At 39.1% G+C, this 20,944-nt stretch overlaps 1 protein-coding gene and 2 long non-coding RNA genes across 4 annotated transcripts; 2 read left to right on the top strand and 1 right to left on the bottom strand.

The window, feature by feature from the left end:
* The first annotated feature begins 76 nt into the window (after window positions 1-76).
* On the top strand, window positions 77-3,577 carry acp5a (acid phosphatase 5a, tartrate resistant). Its single transcript, XM_055041746.1, has 6 exons — window positions 77-105; window positions 1,360-1,450; window positions 1,545-1,744; window positions 1,842-1,966; window positions 2,364-2,709; window positions 2,795-3,577. Exons 2-6 carry the CDS (start codon window positions 1,360-1,362, stop codon window positions 3,032-3,034), a joined length of 1,002 nt encoding a protein of 333 aa, XP_054897721.1. The 5' UTR covers window positions 77-105; the 3' UTR covers window positions 3,035-3,577.
* Window positions 3,578-7,571: 3,994 nt separating this feature from the next.
* LOC129367133 (uncharacterized) lies at window positions 7,572-10,044 on the bottom strand. The gene is made up of 4 exons (XR_008606681.1): window positions 9,871-10,044; window positions 8,827-8,910; window positions 8,166-8,256; window positions 7,572-8,003 (listed from the first exon to the last, which is right to left on the bottom strand). It is a non-coding gene; the product is annotated as an uncharacterized LOC129367133 (long non-coding RNA).
* A 6,558-nt stretch (window positions 10,045-16,602) lies between these two features.
* LOC129366794 (uncharacterized) lies at window positions 16,603-19,222 on the top strand. 2 transcript variants are annotated; one of them, XR_008606648.1, is made up of 4 exons: window positions 16,603-16,746; window positions 17,712-17,803; window positions 18,376-18,466; window positions 18,630-19,222. It is a non-coding gene; the product is annotated as an uncharacterized LOC129366794 (long non-coding RNA). The 2 variants fall into 2 exon arrangements; XR_008606649.1 differs by lacking the exon at window positions 17,712-17,803.
* The last annotated feature ends 1,722 nt before the right edge of the window (window positions 19,223-20,944 follow it).

The raw sequence follows: 20,944 nt of genomic DNA, 5'->3' as shown, positions 1-20,944 counted from the left end.
GTCAGGCTGTGAGCAAGAATCATGCCTCCTCCAAACGCACCGATATAAAGCCCAGGAAGGAGGAGAGGTGTGAGGACGCAGTCAGCCAGATCCCGTTTCCTCACAGTGAGTGTTTCAATTTGCTTTCTTTATCTCAACAAATGTAGACAATTTGAACAGCTTGTACTTAAAAGGAGTTGTCTGTTGCTTTTTAGGCCTAAGTGTTCTTTCAAAGGTGATCTATTGTGCTTCATTGAACAAGTTATGACAGATTTTTGAGCTATACAAAACATGGTTATTGGATTTTTTTTTTTTCTTTTTGTACAAAATCGTTCTTGGGTATTGACATTTTAGTGCACAATTATACAACTTGTAGATGTTGGAAAAGCAGAAGTAGAGCCTCCTGCACAACCAGCAAGAAACTGGTGGTTTCTGGATGGGAAGTCAACAACAAAACAGTTTTGTTTTCCAGCAGCCATTTCTGGAAAACACCTCGTGCGGAGGTCATGTAGCAGTGAAGCCAGCCGACCAAACATCCTGGAGCTCCCCTTGGGTTGCTATGTTTCTGGCATTGCATGCAGAAGGTTTTTGAAATGGCAAATTTTCTAGCATTAATTTAAAAACAATAATTTATTCCCAGAACACAACCACATGTTTTTTTTTTGTTGTTTTGTTTTTTTTTGTGGCTTTTTTAAAGTGCCTGAGAAAAAAATTAAATTACAAAATTACAAGTATAAAGTCATATTATGAGAGTAAACTGGTATAAAAAAATTATGAGAATAAAGTCAATAGTTTGGGAATAATTGCAGTAATATGACTTCATTCATGTGTTATTTTGACTTTATAATTGTGCAACTTTATTCTCATTAAATTGACTATTTTATAGTACTGTTACTTTATTACAGTGTGTTCTCATATGAATCCATTGTTGTTATATTGCAACTTTATTCTCATCATTTTAGCTTTTTTTCGTCTTAGTGTGACCCCAAAGCTCTTCCAAAGGTGCCCTTTAAACTGTCATGATAACATTAGATGTTCTATAAAAGGCAGAGATGCTCTGGAACACTGAACTGTGACCTCTGACCCTCTCGGCCAGATAGATATGGCCACATTGATTGGCCATCATTATCTGGGACATGACGGCTTCAAGTTGCACCAGTCACACTCACGATAGTGTTGTTTACAGCAGTCGCAAGAGAAAGAGGAAGCATAGCCACACACTCTGAGCTAAACGTGCAAAACTTGCTCTTCCGCTTTTTTTTTTTTTTTTTACTTTGATCACATGGATGCTGAGTTTCAGATGTGGTTTTGGTTCACTTCTGTTGTTTGATTTATCTTCAAGCGCTCTGAAACTCTTGATTATTTTTACTTTTTTTTAAGATGGCATTTGCTCTTTTGATCCTCCTCGCCGCCGTCGTCGGTGAGACCCTCTGCTATCCTGCTGCTTTTGAGGACCTGGGGCTAAATGACAGTAAGTCTTTGGTTTCACCTCGACTGCTGTGAGTTCAAATGGCCCTGCTTGTGTTGCTGCTCAGCTAACGGGTCTTTGTTTTACACCCTACCAGGAAACAGGACCTCCATTAAGTTCCTGGCTGTAGGGGACTGGGGTGGACTCCCTTCCCCGCCTTATGTCACGACTGTGCAGACAACTACAGCTCAGGAAATGAGCAACGTAGCGCAGCAGTTTGGTGCTGACTTCATTCTGGCGCTTGGCGATAACTTCTACTTCACCGGTGTGAAGAGTGTGGATTCCCCACGGTTTAAGGTCTGAGTTTCTCTGGTATGAGACCACAGACACCCGTCTAAAAAGCCTTTTCCTGTGAACTCAAATCTACTGTCTCTTCTAAATCTCCTACTTGAAGGACACCTATGAGGATGTGTACACCTCAAAGTATCTCAAAGTCCCTTGGTATGTTGTGGCCGGTAATCATGACCATGCAGGAAACGTCAAAGCTCAGATCGAGTATTCTCAAAAGTCCGACAGATGGTAAGGTGTGCTTAAACATATTGAAAACTTGAACAGATTCATTACACAGAGGGATATAATCAAAAATGTTTCTTTAACTATTAAAAACATACTCTTCAATTTTTCTAAAAATCTGATAACGTATAATAAATGCATTCTAACCCAGAAATTACTTTCTTCATTGTGTACAACCATGGAAGACTGCTGACTGGACAAATGTCCACACAAAGGCTAAACTTCAGAGGTATTGCTGAAAAGCAATAGCTTTAAAATGTCTCTGTAATGAGTGTGTACAAGCTTCGCTCTTTCAGATGATATTCTGAAATAAATGTATTTAATGACATTCTACTTTCTTCTGCACTTCCCAACAAATGACCAGAAGTCGTGAAGAGAAATTTCTCTGTTTCTCCTTCGTTAGGAAGTTTCCCTCTTATTACTACGAGCTGAACTTCCGCATCCCCAACACGGGGAAGACTCTCACCATCATCATGCTCGACACGGTGATGCTCTGTGGAAACTCTGACGACTTCGCAGACGAGCAGCCCAGGGAGCCCCTGAACGGGGTGGACGCCAACCGTCAGCTGGTCTGGCTGAAGGACCGGCTGGCCCAGTCCAAGGCAGACTTCCTGTTGGTGGCGGGCCACTATCCGGTCTGGTCCGTGTCGAAACACGGCCCCACAAAGTGCTTGGTGCGGAAGCTTCGCCCTCTACTCATTAAACACAACGTGACCGCTTACCTGTGTGGACATGACCACAATCTGCAGGTCAGATTTAACAAACAACTTTATTTGCAGATTTTTTTTTTCTTTTTTTTCAACTTTATTCTTGCGTTTCTGTCTTCTTCCACAGTATCTTGAAGAGTCTGGCGTGGGCTACGTAGTGAGTGGTGCTGGGAACTTCTTGGACCCGGACGTCCATCACTGGAAGAAAGTCCCCAAGGGCTCTTTGAAGTTTTTCACCGGCCAGCTCTCGACTCAGGGGGGCTTCGTTCATGCAGAGGTCACCGACAGCAAGCTGATCCTGACCATCTTCCAGTCCAAAGGCTCGACTCTGTACCGCACCGTCCTTTCCCAGAGGGAGTTCAAGTAGACGTCCAGCTGAGAAAATCATGTATTGTGAAAAGGACTCGATCTGTTGAATCGGCGACAATTCATTCTACTTTTAACTTTGCCACAAAATTTTCAATGTGTTTAAATATTTTAAAGGAATCAAAGTTTCATCTGTGAATTTAATGTAAGCTAAAATGTGTTTTGTAAAGTGTGGTGTATCTTGTTTTGATAGCAGTTTTCAAAGACTTCCTTCAGAAACTGTATCTTCAAGAGTTTTATTGTATAATTTGGTAATGTCAAAAAAATGACAGCATATTGTATTAGTTCTCCTCCCATTAGATGTTGTGCATGCTAATGCTATTCTTTTATTTTGTTGTGCACACAGGGAAACTGTTCTGCTGTTTGAGAGAAATTTAACCCCAGACCTCCCTGAAAGGCTTTATAGCCATTTCATTTTATTTTCTTCTGGATACCTGTGCATTCTCGTTGCAATGGATTTTCTTTTCCAGTGAAATCAATTCAAACCCTTCTCTTAACATGTGAAGATAATTAAGTAAATGTTTTATAAAGTTTCTAAGTTGCATTTTGTTCGTACAAAAACAGTCAATGCTAAGTAAACATGCTTCACAAGGAGAGTAACGTATGATCCAAGACGACACTCGGGGGTTTTCTTAAGTCTGGAAAACTTCGGGTGGTTTTCCAGGTTTGGAAAATATGGAAAAATCTTCACATTTCCAGATTTTTTTTCTCTTTTTATTCGCCCTCTGATCCATTCTTTGTCTTGTTTGCTTTTCGTTTCGTCCCCTCACCCTTCCCCCTTCCTTCGTCCTTTTTTTTACCTTCTTCCTCGTCTCCTTCCTTTTCATTTCATCCTTCCTGTTATCCTTAAGTTTGATTTCCCTGTTTTTACCTGTTTCCTCATCCCTCCCTTCATTGATACATTTTTGCATAATTTTCTTCTGTTCTTTCTTGTGTTCTTTCTTTCTTTTTGTCCTTTCCTTGATTTTCTTTTCATAGTATTTTCCTTTTTCCCTCCTTGTCCCTTTTTTTCCTCCCTCGTTTATCTACCAGTTTTGCATCTAACTTTTTAGATGAAGAAATATTTAGATGAAGTAAATATTTCCGGTTCGTTTAGATTGGCTGTATAGTGCCTGTAAACAGCAGTTTTACAGACCCTGTACATATAGTGCCTGTAAGATCCAGATTTAATGCTACACACTCTTAATTGGGTTTGTGTTTGGATTTTTACTGCACCATTCTGACGGATGAATACATTTCACTCCAGTTGTCCCCAAACGTGGGGTCACAAAGTGTGGCGCATCGAGCTCTTCTTCAGAAATCAAAATGATTATGGGAAAGCAGATTTATTCAATAAATATTAGCGTTAAAAACAAACATCAAATGGATCAAAACAATGCAGTGGCTGCTGATGCTGTTCATGTTTCATAGCCCTGTGTCACTGAGTTTTCTACAAATAACAGGGCCAGGAGTTCCTTCCTTTATTAGTTTGTGACTCAGAAGCTACAATGTTTGTTGGGTTGTTTCTGAACATAACCCATCATTGTGGCCGTGCCTGCATGTGACGAGGTCATTCTTCTGCTGGACTCTCCGCCACACTCTTAAGTATTTTCAGCTTCTCTTTCTCTGTTGTTTTATGTTCTGCCTCAGACATCACTTTGCATTTTGGTCTCCTCTGACCAGAGCTCCGTCCACATGTTTGCTTCCTTCTCCATGTGACTTGTGGCAATCCGCGAACAGGACAGGACTTCTTGTGGCTTTCTTCTCACCACCTCATGACTTTGAGATTTGTGATGGTTTGGATCTCTGCAGCTCATAGGCTGACGCTGCACAGGGCAGTCGGGGACAAGACTTTGACTGTCAGCTCTTTTTTCGTCACAGAGAACGGCCTGGCCTGCCAACAGGGGATTAGCCTCAGTGACTCCAGGTTGGCAGGTCCGTGGTGAGCTGAGCCAACCAATGACGGCTAACCTGGGAGAGGAAGCAACAAAAAAAAAAAAACAACTACAAGCAGATGTTTTCTGTTCATATCTTTGGAGAAGCTTTTTTTTTTTTTTTTTTTGTTAAATGTGCTCTAATCTCTTTTTATGTAAGAGTGTTTTAGAGGGAATGTTCTTCCCTGGATGCCAAAACAAACAGAATTTATAACATTTTGTTAAATTATAATCCCTAATCTCTAATGTTGAATCGAACTTAATCTTTTATGTGGCACAAAGGCAGAGACTCTTCTGCTCCGAGCATAGCTTAGCTTAGCTGGAGGCTATTATAAGGTAACTCACAGTAAGTGAGGTGTATGTACATCCAATTAGGATGAATTTCAGCCTGTTGGTGTAATGCACCACCAGACTGAGCGCTGGGCTGACGGTCCTCTGTCAGAACAGGAGAAGATGGTTGGGGTAATCTGAGGATAAAGGACAGGTGAGGCTCACTTAACCCTGACTTACGTAAATCCACCGCAGATCTGAAGCAAACCTATTCGGGCTGCTCATCGTGTCAGTTACTGCTGATTAGAGTCTATCTAAAGTAAGATGTGGCTAAACAGGAGGCACTCGGGCAGGTACTCGCAGACCTTACTTTACACATTAATCGCTTCATTTGTCTAAGGTCGGGACATTTTCAGCAAAACAGTTTGACTTCCTCTTGGCTTTTAACAAGGTCAGCTACTTCTGACCTTGGCGGGGGAAAAAACTGCTCACCAAAACAAGTCCAAGCTGCCTCACAAATAAAACGATGACCAATTTTATCATTTCAAATAACAGTGAAATAACAGTCCAGTGAAATTCAGTCCAAGTTTGACCCATGTAAACACTACAGGTCCAACAATTTATTCAATTTAATCTAAATCCATTGCAAAGAAAAAGTGATGATATCCGTTTTTGTAAGTCCATTTTAGCCAAATACGAAGGTGTTAAGTTCAAACTGTAAACTATTCAGTTTATATTGATCCAGGTGTTCATAGCTGATTGTTTTACATTTTGAACAAGAAATAAACCAGTATTGACTGGATTGCTTCATAAAACAGTGAGATGATACAACTTATAATAAACCAGCTCCAATGTTATTAACTTGTTGTACATGTTCATTTTTTTTCTCACGGTATTGAAGCTATGCTTAACACATGGTCCATCTCCAGTTAGAGTTTTTATTATCTCTAAGGCACAATCATCAAAAGCACAAGAAACAATGAGTATGTGTAATGAATATATACATATTTTTTTAGCTGCACATGTTGAGTAAAAATAATAACTTCTTCTTTCCAGGACTTTATTCTCTGACAAGCCAAGAGTCCATAGAGTCCATAGTTTGCGCTACTGTGTCTATGTTATAACAGGATAACACTGCATGTTTTTATTGTGTCGTGTTGCTCATCTTGTGTTCAGTTGCTCTATATGAATCAAAGTTTTCTGCAATCAAAATCACATCCCCCACCATGTTTATCACGGGTCAGTTGCTTCATCCATTGGTTTGAGGTTTGGAGATATTCTCATGATTGTAGTGCGTGTTGCGTAAGCAACATACTAAGATCCTTAACATCACCGACTGATTCGACTGGGATGGTCCGGTCGTCTAAATCTGCAGCAAAGTAATAAAAGGGCATTTCGGATGCCGAACTTGCTCATCTACACTGAAAAAAATAAGTCATTGGATGAACATAAAAAAATTATGGAAAGGATTTCCACCTGATTACTTTGCTTTATTTCAGCACCATGTACTTGTGTTACTCCTATTTAAGCAGCAAATGTGTTAGGTCAACCTAATTTATTAAGATTATTCCAATGTAAAGCAAATGTGTTGGCTCCACTTGTTTACAATGGTGATTCAATGGTGATTCTAAATCAAACATGTTGGCTCAACGTAATATATTGTGGTTATTCTTATATAAATAAATGAGTTGGCAAAACTAATTCATTAAGGTTGTTCTAATTTAAACCAAATATTTGGCTTAACCAGAATTATGGTAAGGCAATGGATGATTGTAAATCAATGAGTTTGCTCAACTCCATTCATTAAGTTATTCAAATTCAATGAAATGTGTTGGCTCAACATATGTTTTAAAGGTTCCTTTAACTCAGTTACTATAGCATGACCCAGTGTAGTGCAATACAGCCCGCCCAACTAATCTGCAATGTTTAGGACCAATCATTGATGTAACTTCATTAAGATGAATGTAAATCTAGTTGAAACCACCTATTTTACAGTGGTACCTTCACACTACCTGATTCAGTAGGTCCACTCACTAAAAGCAAGTTAGCTCAACAAATATGCTTCATGCTAAAGACAGCTAGTTAATCGTGTGGAAATCCTTTCCATTATTTTATGACGTTAATTCAAGACATATTTTCAAGCGTTAATCAAGCATTTTAAGATAGCACTAGGTGAAAGTGTAGGAAGAACACTCAACAATTAGAAAAAGTACAACAAATTGTATTTTCAGAATTGTTATACATCGTTTTTTTACACAGCACAAAACAGCTGAGTTGGACATTGAAATAAAAAAACCTACAAAAAGGTTACAGTTTCATTTCCCAGCCAATTCTTTACAACATAAACATGTCAGTATAGTTGCTCAACTTAGAGAACTGTAACAATATAAATCTTTTCTACTGCAGACTTTAAACACTCATTTTCCATGTGAAACTTTGCTCAACTTAGCAGCGAGTTTCATATTGAGAACTTGTGCTTTCTTTGATAAGTTCTTTCCATCCAATTTCATTATTATTTTCTGTATTACTTCAAAGGTATGCTTGAGTTACTGAGCAAGTTGAGTGCTGAACGCACTAAACTTGAGGGTAGCTCAAGTTTAGTGCATAGATTAGTCCCAGCAGCATCACTATTGCAGAAGATACACTGCCCAAGCTGTTCATAACTTCCCCCTCCTCCAGGACAATCCCAACATCCAGATGTGCATCGGCAGCCTCTGCACCCTCTGCTCAAATGACGATTCCGAGGACAGCCTCGGCTTTGGCCATTTCTGCGCATTCATCAACGTCCTAAGGGAGTTAGGGAAGGGTATTGGGGGAGAGACAATTCACATGTAATTAAATAAATAAATTAAGACTGACATTGATTGAGTCACTCATGGACCTTAGTTGGTGAAAGTATTTTAACAACTCTTAGGAGTTCTATTGTAAACACAAAGAAATTTAACATACCATGTACTCCCTCACCAGCTTCTCTGGATCTTCATTTAGGTACACACAGACATTTGAGGATGCACTCTCGTCTGACCTCAGCAGTGTCTTCCTAAATATGCAGATCAAAAACAATGAGAACAATCTCAAACTCCAGCAGTATAGGTTCACACACTTGAAAACATAGCTACATTCAAAGGAAGTGACAACAAAAGTGATCAGTGGCTTGCAGTCTATTTGAAAGATATTTAAAATTGTTAGTATCCCTTCATTATGCATGACTAAAATGGAGTTTAACATCTCATTTAAACATCTAACTGAAGCTGTTAGAGGTTTAAATAAAGACATGAATATATCACCAAAGAAATATGTGAAAAGTACAGAATGGTCAACACAGTCTATATCCTTCTACTTAAATGAATATGCAAAGCATTCCATGTCTTACAAGTACATGGACAGTCTATGTGTGGGCATGGATAACGTCGCATATGCCGGTGTTTAAGTGTAAAATGTTTTAACAGGTCATATCTACGAGACAGAGAGAGACTACACTCCTTACATTTCCACATCCCCACGCAAATAAAGACAAATAACAGACTGGCCAAATAAATGTTTAGCTGAACTCTAGCTCTATAAGCTCTCTAACACTACATTCAGTCACTTTAGATCTGGCAAAACTTACTATTAGCCACTGAAATCTATAACTTGATAGCCGATGAGCCCCTTGACCAGTACTTACGCAGGTGGATTACAGACAGGTGATGATCTGAAAGAGATCAGATATATTTTCAGCCATTAAAATATGCAATCATACTGAACTGAGTTGTATCTTTTAGTACAAGTCCCTTGAATGCCTCATGAATATAACCACTGGACACTTGTATGCAAGCACATATGTGCAGAACAATGGTGAATTGAACATGGTAGAAAGCAATAGTAACAAAGTCAAATGAGCACAAACAATCAACACAAAAAACATCAACATTTCAAAATTAACCAATGAACTTCAATATTGTTTCTGAGCTACAATTATTTGGGGACAACAAAGAAGAGTCCAAAAAACCCCAACATCTTTACAGCAGAGGAATATGTATTTTAAAGAAAAAAAATAGAAAGCTCAAGTCTGTAATAATGGATAATCCATTGAGAGTTTTAGCCTGACAAAATATACTAGAAATCCATAACTAACAGGTATTTTAGGAACATTTAACAAAGCTCAGAAAGCAATGCTTTCTGCAGGTTTCACCGACTGAAATGTAGGGCTTTTTATTACCATAATTAATTAAGAATCTCGATGATGATAGAAAGGTACCAAAGTGTGTGTGTGTATCTACATTTACCTCCATAGTAACATTACTGAAATAGAATTAAAATAGTTAGAAATAGACTGATGTTAGATCAGTGTGTTAAAAATCCACTAAACCTCCAGGGAGCTCAGGAGGAGCAAAACTGTGACATTTCCGGGGTCCATTTGTGTCTCTGGCACCAGCTTTGTGACCCTTACACTACATATGGCTCTGCAGAGTTTTTCGCACAGAATGTACCTAACATGGTGCGGCGATAAATGTAAACAAAAGCTATCTGCCTTAACCTAACCGACTTAATCTACAGAACATGAAATAATGTGACACAAGTATGGAACAAGTAGAAAATGGTGCAAATGATAGAGAAATTTTAAGTTACATATTTTTTATATGGATTTAGATGAAAATAGTTTGACTCTTACCTTCTTCAAATTAAGTAGATGCACGCCAGGAATCTCCCCTCTGCCCTTGAAAAAACCCAACAAGGTGCGAGCCAGTTATCTCGCGTGATTTTCCGTAATCTCTTGATGTCGCTGGATCCTCTTCAGCGGGAGATGAGTCTGACACAATAGCGCTTTGGAACTGACGTCACTGTGTTTTTTTTTTATTAGATTAACTTTGACAAATATTGATATTGAATAAATAAAAAAAAACATATATATATATATATATATATATTATATTATATATATATATATATATATATATATATATATATATATATATATATATATATATATGTTTTTTTTTATTTTATATATATATATATATATATATATATATATATATATATATATATATATGTTTTTTTTTTTATATATATATATATATATATATATATATATATATATAATATATATATATATATATATATGTATATATGTATATATATATATATATATATTGGCACAGCCAAGATACTGCGCAGGACCCTCAAGCTCCCAGGCCTCTGGTAGAGGCCTGGGAGCTTGAGGAATTAGATGTATTCAAGTTGAGATAACGTCATTCAATCACGTTAGTTCAGTTGAGAGAAAAAACCGATTGTCTCGCGTGTTCTCGCGTGATATCCCGTGATCTCACTCGTTGTCGTCAGCACAATATCTCTAACTATAATGAATCATGTTACCTCAACATGATTCAATTTTATAATGTGAAGTCGTGGAATATCTTGTTTATCCAACATGATTTTATCACGTTTTCGCTTCAAACCCAACATTATTGTGTGAAAGGTACATGATATTTTTTTGTTAATGTAATACGCCCCGACGTTCTTTTTTTTTTTGGCGGAAGATCTAGCTGACGTAATTGAATCACGTTATCTCACCTTGAATACATTTTATTCCATTTGCGAGAAAAACCGATTGTCTCGCGTATTCTCGCGTGATATCCATGATTTCCCGTAATCTTGCGTGAACTTGCGTGATATCGCGTGATCTCACTCGTGGTCTTCAGCATAGGATCGGTCTGACTATAATGAATCATGTTCGCTCAACATGATTCAATTTTATAACGTTGAAGTTGTGGAATATCTTGTTTATGCAACATGATTGTATCATGTTTTTGGCTCAAACATGCAATTATTTAGTTAACAGTACATGATATTCTTTTGTTAATGTGATAACCCCTGAGGTTCCTTTTTTACAGTGTAATCTGCTCACTCTAATCTCTGCCCATCGCTAAATACACACGGGCTGCTCTTCACATGTGGGATGAGCGATGTCAGCGCAAAGCATCGGATTTTCAAAACAAGGTTACATCAGCAACTTTAAATTTTGTTCATAAAAACAAAAAATAGGCATGGAAATGAACAAAAAATTTTAAACTAATTCAAATAGATAAAGTAGCATAAAAATGAATGAGATTGAGAAATTGATTTGATGCACTTTTTTTAACTATGCACTTTTTTTCCACTTCAGCAAATATTCTGCCTGCCATAATGTGATTTTGTCCTGCAGACTGAGGCTCCTTGACTTAATCGTCTCAACGCATTGATATGTACATATATATAAACATAAATGAATGAAACCCATAGAAAAAATGTAAATAAAAGCAAACATTCTTAAAACATTTAAATACTACAACTTAAAGATGAAGAAAATCTGAAACCGAAATAAACAAAAAATGGTTTTATTCGGTCTTTGGGCTTAGTTTTACTTTATTTATATAGAAAACGACACTTTCACTCTATTTTTGAGGTTTCCATGTTTTCCTATTTATCGCTGAGTCTCTAAAAGGTATCACAGAGTCAACTTAAAGTGGTCACCTTAACCAATTGAATCAACTTCACCCCAACAGCCAAGCTCCTTCAGGTCCACAGATATTTTCAGCATCAGAATACGACTGTGTCAGCATATATAAGCACCTTACTCCTTTATTTGTCTTTGATTCACAAAGAAAGCAGACATTCGAGTCCTGCGGTGTGCGTTATCATTTGGTTATTTTATAGCTCATTTTAAAAATTAAATAAAAGAATCAGTTGAAGACAAACTATCAGCGAAGGATATTAAACTTGGCAATGTGAGCGTAAAACGCTACAAGAAGTCTTCAAATGTGCAGGTTTGTACTACCGGTACAGTCTTTTCATCCTTGCATTTGATATGCAAGGATGAAAACATTTGCTATTTGAGAAAAACTGAAAAATGCTTGATATATTAACTAAAACTTCCCGGGAGGAATATAGAGAAATACCAGGACTTCTGAGAGTAATGTTCATAGGTTAGAAGAATCTAAACCGAAATTATTTGGAAATCAGATCAAGACGACATGTTTGACATAAACCAAACAGCATTTTAGGAACATAACCACAGAAATTGCTTCTCTCCATGAGAGCCAGTTCAGCTCACCTGCATCCTCCCAAATGCACTGTAAAAAAGGAACCTCAGGGGTTATCACATTAACAAAGAATATCATGTACTGTTAACTAAATAATTGCATGTTTGAGCCAAAAACATAATACAATCATGTTGCATAAACAAGATATTCCACAACTTCAACGTTTATAAAATTGAATCATGTTGAGCGAACATGATTCATTATAGTCAGACCGATCCTATGCTGAAGACCACGAGTGAGATCACGCGATATCACGCAAGTTCACGCAAGATTACGGGAAATCACGGGATATCACGCGAGAATACGCGAGACAATCGGTTTTTTCTCGCAATGGAATAAAATGTATTCAAGGTGAGATAACGTGATTCAATTACGTCAGCTAGATCTTCCGCCAAAAAAAAAAACGTCGGGGCGTATTACATTAACAAAAAAAATATCATGTACCTTTCACACAATAATGTTGGGTTTGAAGCGAAAACGTGATAAAATCATGTTGGATAAACAAGATATTCCACGACTTCACATTTATAAAATTGAATCATGTTGAGCTAACATGATTCATTATAGTTAGACTGATATTGTGCTGACGACAACGAGTGAGATCACGGGATATCACGCGAGAACACGCGAGACAATCGGTTTTTTTCTCTCAACTGAACTAACGTGATTGAATGACGTTATCTCAACTTGAATACATCTAATTCCTCAAGCTCCCAGGCCTCTACCAGAGGCCTGGGAGCTTGAGGGTCCTGCGCAGTATCTTGGCTGTGCCAAGATATATATATATATATATATATATATATATATATATATATATATATATATATATATATATATATATATATATATATATATATATTACCATGAGAGATACTAATACCATGAGAGATACTAAGTTGCATAACATGCCGGCTCAGACGTCGCCCGGCCAAACAAGGTCTGCGTCAGGTGTTGGGAACCAGAGCACCTTGATGACAAATGGGCTACTGGAACAAGACGGAAATGGGCGAGAGATGAAAATGTGGATCTGTTGGAATGCTACTACTCAAGTACCCTAGTGAGAGAGGTTACATGCAAAGACTGGGGAAGGAATGGTTACTTCGACATCCCCAGTCAACACTAAGCGCTAAACAACTAGTAGCTCAGTGTTCCAACATCCGCAAACGGCAACTGCTATCACAACTTGAGATTGACGAGATACAACACAAATGCTACGGCAAAAGGGAGGAACCCGGATGTCAGGACTGTGGGGACTTAACTACAAGTCCCCACCCAGTGAGGGGATACACGGCCCCAATGAGCGAAACAGAGCTGAACGAGACAGCTGCTGACCTGAGAGAGAGAATCATGACCCGAATGACAACCAGGCCTCCCCGGCGCCAATTACAACGGCTGAGTGAAGTACCATCAGAAAGTCTCATTGAGAATGTGAATGCAGCATTGAGAACGATCCCTACCAACACCATAACAGAAACCAATGAGCTGATCTACAACTCAGCATCAGTGATCCTTGAGATACTTGGCTATAAGAGCAACCATGAGACCCAATACCCACCATGGAAAAGACGGTTAGAGGCTAAAATCAAGGTAACAAGGAGGGAAGTGAGCCAACTGTCAGAGCTCCACAAGGGTACAATGAAAAGACCAGTACCCAGAAAGTACAGCCAGATGCCCATACCTGAAGCACTCGAGACTGCCAAACAGAGGCTCCAAGCCTTGGCCAGCCGCCTAAAGAGGTACACAAGGGAGAATGAATCCAGAAGGATTCTCCACTCAACCAGCTAAGGTGTACTCTCAATGGCAGGGTAATAACAACAGAGCAGACCCACCAAGGCTGGAGACTGAACAATACTGGAAAGGCATATGGGAAAGGGAGGCGTCCCACAACAGCAATGCACAGTGGCTGATCTCTCTACGAGAGGACCACAGCAACCTCCCTGAGCAAGCCCCGGTAACCATCACTGTGACAGATGTTCAAGAAAGAGTCTCAGGTATGAAAAACTGGACAGCACCAGGGCCTGACATGATCCATGCCTACTGGCTAAAGAAACTCACTGCTCTCCATGAGCGACTGGCAGCCCAAATGAACCAGCTGCTACAAAGTGGGACTCACCCTGAATGGTTAACTGAAGGGCGGACAATCCTAATCCAGAAGGATCCATCAAAGGGTCCAGTCCCACCCAACTACCGACCAATAACCTGCCTCTCCACAACCTGGAAGCTCATGTCAGGCATCATAGCGGCCAAGATAAGCAAACACATGGATAAACACATGAGCACGGCACAGAAGGGTATCGGTGTAAATACCAGAGGAGCCAAACCCAACTCCTCGTAGACCGCACAGTTGCCCGAGACTGCAAAACCCGACACACCAACCTGTGCATGGCTTGGATCGATTACAAGAAAGCCTATGACTCAATGCCGCATACTTGGATCATTGAATGCCTAGAGATGTATAACATCAACAGGATTCTGAGAGCCTTCATTGCAAACTCGATGAGGCTGTGGAAAACCACCCTTGAAGCCAACTGCAAACCACTTGCACAAGTGTCCATCAAATGTGGCATATACCAAGGAGATGTCCTGTCCCCGCTACTGTTCTGCATAGGCCTGAACCCCCTCAGCCAAATTATCAACAAGACTGGCTATGGATACCGACTCAAAAATGGGGCCAACATCAGTCACCTCCTCTACATGGATGACATCAAGCTGTATGCCAAGAGTGAGCGAGACATCGACTCACTGATCCACACCACCAGGATCTACAGCACTGACATTGGAATGTCATTCGGACTAGAGAAATGTGGTCGGCTGATCACAAAGAGGGGAAGGTGATCCACACAGAAGGAGTCTCACTCCCACAAGGAACAATAGCAGACATAGAGGACAGTTACAAGTACCTAGGTATACCACAAGCAAATGGCAACCTCGATGAGGCCACAAGGAAAGGAGCCACAGCTAAATACCTCCAACGAATAAGGCAAGTCCTGAGAAGCCAGCTCAATGGCAAGAACAAAATCCGTGCGATAAACAGCTATGCCCTGCCAGTAATCAGATACTCTGCTGGAATAATCAGCTGGCCAAAGGAGGAGATGAAAGCCACAGATATTAAGACTAGAAAGCTACTAACCATGCATGGAGGGTTCCATCCCAAATCCAGCACCCTGAGACTGTACACGAGCCGCAAGGACGGAGGCAGAGGACTAGTGAGTGTGAGAACCACTGTCCAGGACGAAACAACTAAGATCCATAAATACATCAGGGACAAAGCCTCAACAGACAATGTGCTCAGTGAATGTCTCAGACAACAGGGAACGGAGGTTGAGGTGCCAGAGATACCAACATGGGAGGACAAGCCCCTACATGGGATGTACCACCAGCAAATAACCCAAGTGGCTGATATCAGTAAATCCTACCAATGGCTGGAAAAAGCTGGACTCAAGGACAGCACAGAGGCCCTCATCCTGGCCGCCCAGGAACAGGCCCTAAACACCAGAGCAATAGAGGCCCAGATCTACCACACCAGACAAGACCCAAGGTGTAGGTTGTGCAAGGAGGCCCCTGAGACAGTCCAGCACATCACAGCAGGGTGCAAGATACTGGCAGGGAAAGCGTACATGGAGCGACATAACCAAGTGGCAGGCATAGTGTACAGAAACATCTGTGCAGAATATGGACTGGAAACCCCGAGATCAAAGTGGGAAACACCCCCAAAGGTGGTGGAGAACGCCAGAGCTAAGATCCTGTGGGACTTCCAGATCCAGACAGACAAAATGGTAATGGCGAACCAACCAGACATTGTCGTAGTGGATAAACATCAGAGGAAAGCCGTTGTGGTAGATGTAGCAATACCAAGTGATTGCAACATCAGGAAAAAGGAGCACGAGAAACTGGAGAAATACCAGGGCCTCAGGGAAGAACTGGAGAGGGCCTGGAAGGTGAAGACCACAGTGGTGCCTGTGGTCATCGGGGCCTCGGGGCAGTAACCCCCAAACTGGAGCAGTGGCTACAACAGATCCCAGGAACAACATCAGACATCTCAGTCCAGAAATGTGCAGTCCTTGGCACAGCCAAGATACTGCGCAGAACCCTCAAGCTCCCAGGCCTCTGGTAGAGGACCGAGCTCAGAGGATAAGAACCACCCGTGGTGGGTGAGAAGGGAATTTTTTTTTTTTTTTTTTATATATATATATATATATATTTTTTTTTTTTTTTAACATATATATATATGTTTTTTTTATTTTATTTTATTCAATATCAATATTTGTCAAAGTTAATCTAATAAAAAAAAAACACAGTGACGTCAGTTCCAAGCGCTATTGTGTCAGACTCATCTCCCGCTGAAGAGGATCCAGCGACATCAAGAGATTACGGAAAATCACGCGAGATAACTGGCTCGCACCTTGTTGGGTTTTTTCAAGGGCAGAGGGGAGATTCCTGGCGTGCATCTACTTAATTTGAAGAAGGTAAGAGTCAAACTATTTTCATCTAAATCCATATAAAAATATGTAACTTAAAATTTCTCTACCATTTGCACCATTTTCTACTTGTTCCATACTTGTGTCACATTATTCATGTTCTGTAGATTAAGTCGGTTAGGTTAAGGCAGATAGCTTTTTGTTTACATTTATCGCCGCACCATGTTAGGTACATTCTGTGCGAAAAAACTCTGCAGAGCCATATGTAGTGTAAGGGTCACAAAGCTGCTGCCAGAGACACAAATGGACCCCGGAAATGTCACAGTTTTGCTCCTCCTGAGCTCCCTGGAGGTTTAGTGGATTTTTAACACACAGATCTAACATCAGTCTATTTTTAACTATTTTAATTCTATTTCAGTAATGTTACTATGGAGGTAAATGTAGATACACACACACACACTTTGGTACCTTTCTATCATCATCGAGATTCTTAATTAATTATGGTAATAAAAAGTCCTACATTTCAGTCGGTGAAACCTGCAGAAAGCATTGCTTTCTGAGCTTTGTTAAATGTTCCTAAAATACCTGTTAGTTATGGATTTCTAGTATATTTTGTCAGGCTAAAACTCTCAATGGATTATCCATTATTACAGACTTGAGCTTTCTATTTTTTTTCTTTAAAATACATATTCCTCTGCTGTAAAGATGTTGGGGTTTTTTGGACTCTTCTTTGTTGTCCCCAAATAATTGTAGCTCAGAAACAATATTGAAGTTCATTGGTTTAATTTTGAAATGTTGACGTTTTTTGTGTTCATTGTATGTGCTCATTTGACCTATGTTACTATTGCTTTCTATCATGTTCAATTCACCATTGTTCTGCACATATGTGCTTGCATACAAGTGTCCAGTGGTTATATTCATGAGGCATTCAAGGGACTTGTACTAAAAGATAAAACTCAGTTCAGTATGAATTGCATATTTTAATGGCTGAAAATATATCTGATCTCTTTCAGAACATCACCTGATCACCTGTCTGTAATCCACCTGCTTAAGTACTGGTCAAGGGGCTCATCGGCTATCAAGTTATAGATTCCAGTGGCTAATAGTAAGTTTTGCCAGATCTAAAGTGACTGAATGTAGTGTTAGAGAGCTTATAGAGCTAGAGTTCAGCTAAACATTTATTTGGCCAGTCTGTTTTATTTGTCTTTATTTGCGTGGGGATGTGGAAATGTAAGGAGTGTAGTCTCTCTCTGTCTCGTAGATATGACCTGTTAAAACATTTTACACTTAAACACCGGCATATGCGACGTTATCCATGCCCACACATAGACTGTCCATGTACTTGTAAGACATGGAATGCTTTGCATATTCATTTAAGTAGAAGGATATAGACTGTGTTGACCATTCTGTACTTTTCACATATTTCTTTGGTGATATATTCATGTCTTTATTTAAACCTCTAACAGCTTCAGTTAGATGTTTAATGAGATGTTAACTCCATTTTAGTCATGGCATAATGAAGGGATACTAACAATTTTAAATATCTTCAAATAGACTGCAAGCCACTGATCACTTTTGTTGTCACTTCCTTTGAATGTAGCTATGTTTTCAAGTGTGTGAACCTATACTGCTGGAGTTTGGAGATTGTTCTCATTGTTTTTTGATCTGCATATTTAGGAAGACACTGCTGAGGTCAGACGAGAGTGCATCCTCAAATGTCTGTGTGTACCTAAATGAAGATCCAGAGAAGCTGGTGAGGGAGTACATGGTATGTTAAATTCTCTTTGTGTTTACAATAGAACTCCTAAGAGTTGTTAAAATACTTTCACCAACTAAGGTCCATGAGTGACTCAATCAATGTCAATCTTAATTTATTTATTTAATTACATGTGAATTGTCTCTCCCCCAATACCCTTCCCTAACTCCCTTAGGACGTTGATGAATGCGCAGAAATGGCCAAAGCCGAGGCTGTCCTCGGAATCGTCATTTGAGCAGAGGGTGCAGAGGCTGCCGATGCACATCTGGATGTTGGGATTGTCCTGGAGGAGGTGGAAGTTATGAACAGCTTGGGCAGTGTATCTTCTGCAATAGTGATGCTGCTGGGACTAATCTATGCACTAAACTTGAGCTACCCTCAAGTTTAGTGCGTTCAGCACTCAACTTGCTCAGTAACTCAAGCATACCTTTGAAGTAATACAGAAAATAATAATGAAATTGGATGGAAAGAACTTATCAAAGAAAGCACAAGTTCTCAATATGAAACTCACCGCTAAGTTGAGTAAAGTTTCATATGGAAAATGAGTGTTTAAAGTCTGCAGTAGAAAAGATTTATATTGTTACGGTTCTCTAAGTTGAGCAACTATACTGACATGTTTTATGTTGTAAAGAATTGGCTGGGAAATGAAACTGTAACCTTTTTGTAGTTGTTTTTTTATTTCAATGTCCAACTCAGCTGTGTTTTGTGCTGTGTAAAAAAACGATGTATAACAATTCTGAAAATACAATTGTGTTGTACCTTTTCTAATTGTTGAGTGTTCTTCCTACACTTTCACCTAGTGCTATCTTAAAATGCTTGATTAACGCTTGAAAATATGTCTTTGAATTAACGTCATAAAATAATGGAAAGGATTTCCACACGATTAACTAGCTGTCTTTTAGCATGAAGCATATTTGTTGAGCTAACTTGCTTTTAGTGAGTTGGACCTACTGAATCAGGTAGTGTGAAGGTACCACTGTAAAATAAGGTGGTTTCAACTAGATTTACATTCATCTTAATGAAGTTACATCAATGATTTGGTCCTAAACATTGCAGATTAGTTGGGCGGGCTGTATTGCACTACACTGGGTCATGCTATAGTAACTGAGTTAAAGGAACCTTTAAAACATATGTTGAGTCAACACATTTCATTTGAATTTGAATAACCTTAATGAATGGAGTAGAGCCAACTCATTTGATTTACAATCATCCATTGCCTTACCATAATTCTGGTTAAGCCAACATATTTGGTTTAAATTAGAACAACCTTAATGAATTATGTTTTGCCAACTCATTTTATTTATATAAGAATAACCACAATATATTACGTTGAGCCAACATGTTTGATTTAGAATCACCCATTGAATCACCATAGTAACAAGTTGAGCCAACACATTTGCTTTACATTGGAATAATCTTAATAAATTAGGTTGACCTAACACATTTGCTTTAAATAGGAGTAACACAAGTACATGGTGCTGAAATAAAGCAAAGTAATCAGGTGGAAATCCTTTCCATAATTTTTTTATGTTCATCCAATGACTTATTTTTTTCAGTGTGGGTTTTCACGAGTCCTGGAAGGATGGGGTGTCTTAACCTTTTCCTCAACTAACTTCTAATATTTTATTTGCAAAATAAAATTTGTCTCCTTGAATCACTCTCTTACCAGAGGTTTTTAAAAAAATCGACTAGACATTATTATGTCAGCAATTCTTTTGAAATTGACATTTATTAGAATGTCAATTTTATTAGACGTTTATTAGAATAATAAGTAGGATATTTTTTCACACGACTGTGAACAATATATTTAGCTTAAAAGGATCAAAGGCTCCTGGAAACAATTAAATGAAATAGTCAGTTGAATCGCTTGGTTTGGCAGGTGAAGAAAGATCACTGCACTGAGTTGGCACAAAACTGTTGGAAAAAGCAACTAATGAAGGCGATCCTCCTGAATATTCCAGGCTTCGAGCAAATGAAAACATCTTGCATGTTTTCTTCTCTTGCAGAAAAAATAAATGACAGTATTCTTTATATATATATATATATATATATATATATATATATATATATATATATATATATATATATATATATATATATATATATATATATATATAGTACAGCCACGATAAACTTATTACTGCTTGAATGTTCCACAAAAGATATCAAAAAGGAAGATCTCTGAACCGTCTCGTGGGGTCATTCGTAGACTTTCAGTACATTTTCCAAGGTAAATTAGTTCGCCAAACATTTTGGGAACTGGTCTGTTTTAACTTGAAGTGGTTTCAGATGCAGAAGTAGCTGAAGAGACTTCAGTGTGCGTTTATCTCCTCACGCTTCGCTCTCCCTGGGAAGCGGCTGAGTGGTGGTGGGGCTGGCGATGCTGAGGGGGCTGGGGAAGAACGAGGGGATGTACGGGATGACGGACATCAGCGGGCTGGCCAACGGGCTCTCGTTGACCGGGGTCATGGGGATGATGATGTCGTCCTG

The sequence above is a fragment of the Poeciliopsis prolifica genome, unplaced genomic scaffold (assembly GCF_027474105.1).
Source record: "Poeciliopsis prolifica strain line A6 unplaced genomic scaffold, Auburn_PproV2 SCAFFOLD016, whole genome shotgun sequence".
Taxonomy (NCBI): Eukaryota; Metazoa; Chordata; class Actinopteri; order Cyprinodontiformes; family Poeciliidae; genus Poeciliopsis; species Poeciliopsis prolifica.
Note: the sequence above shows the minus strand (reverse complement) of the source record. Positions and strands in the feature narration are given on the sequence as shown.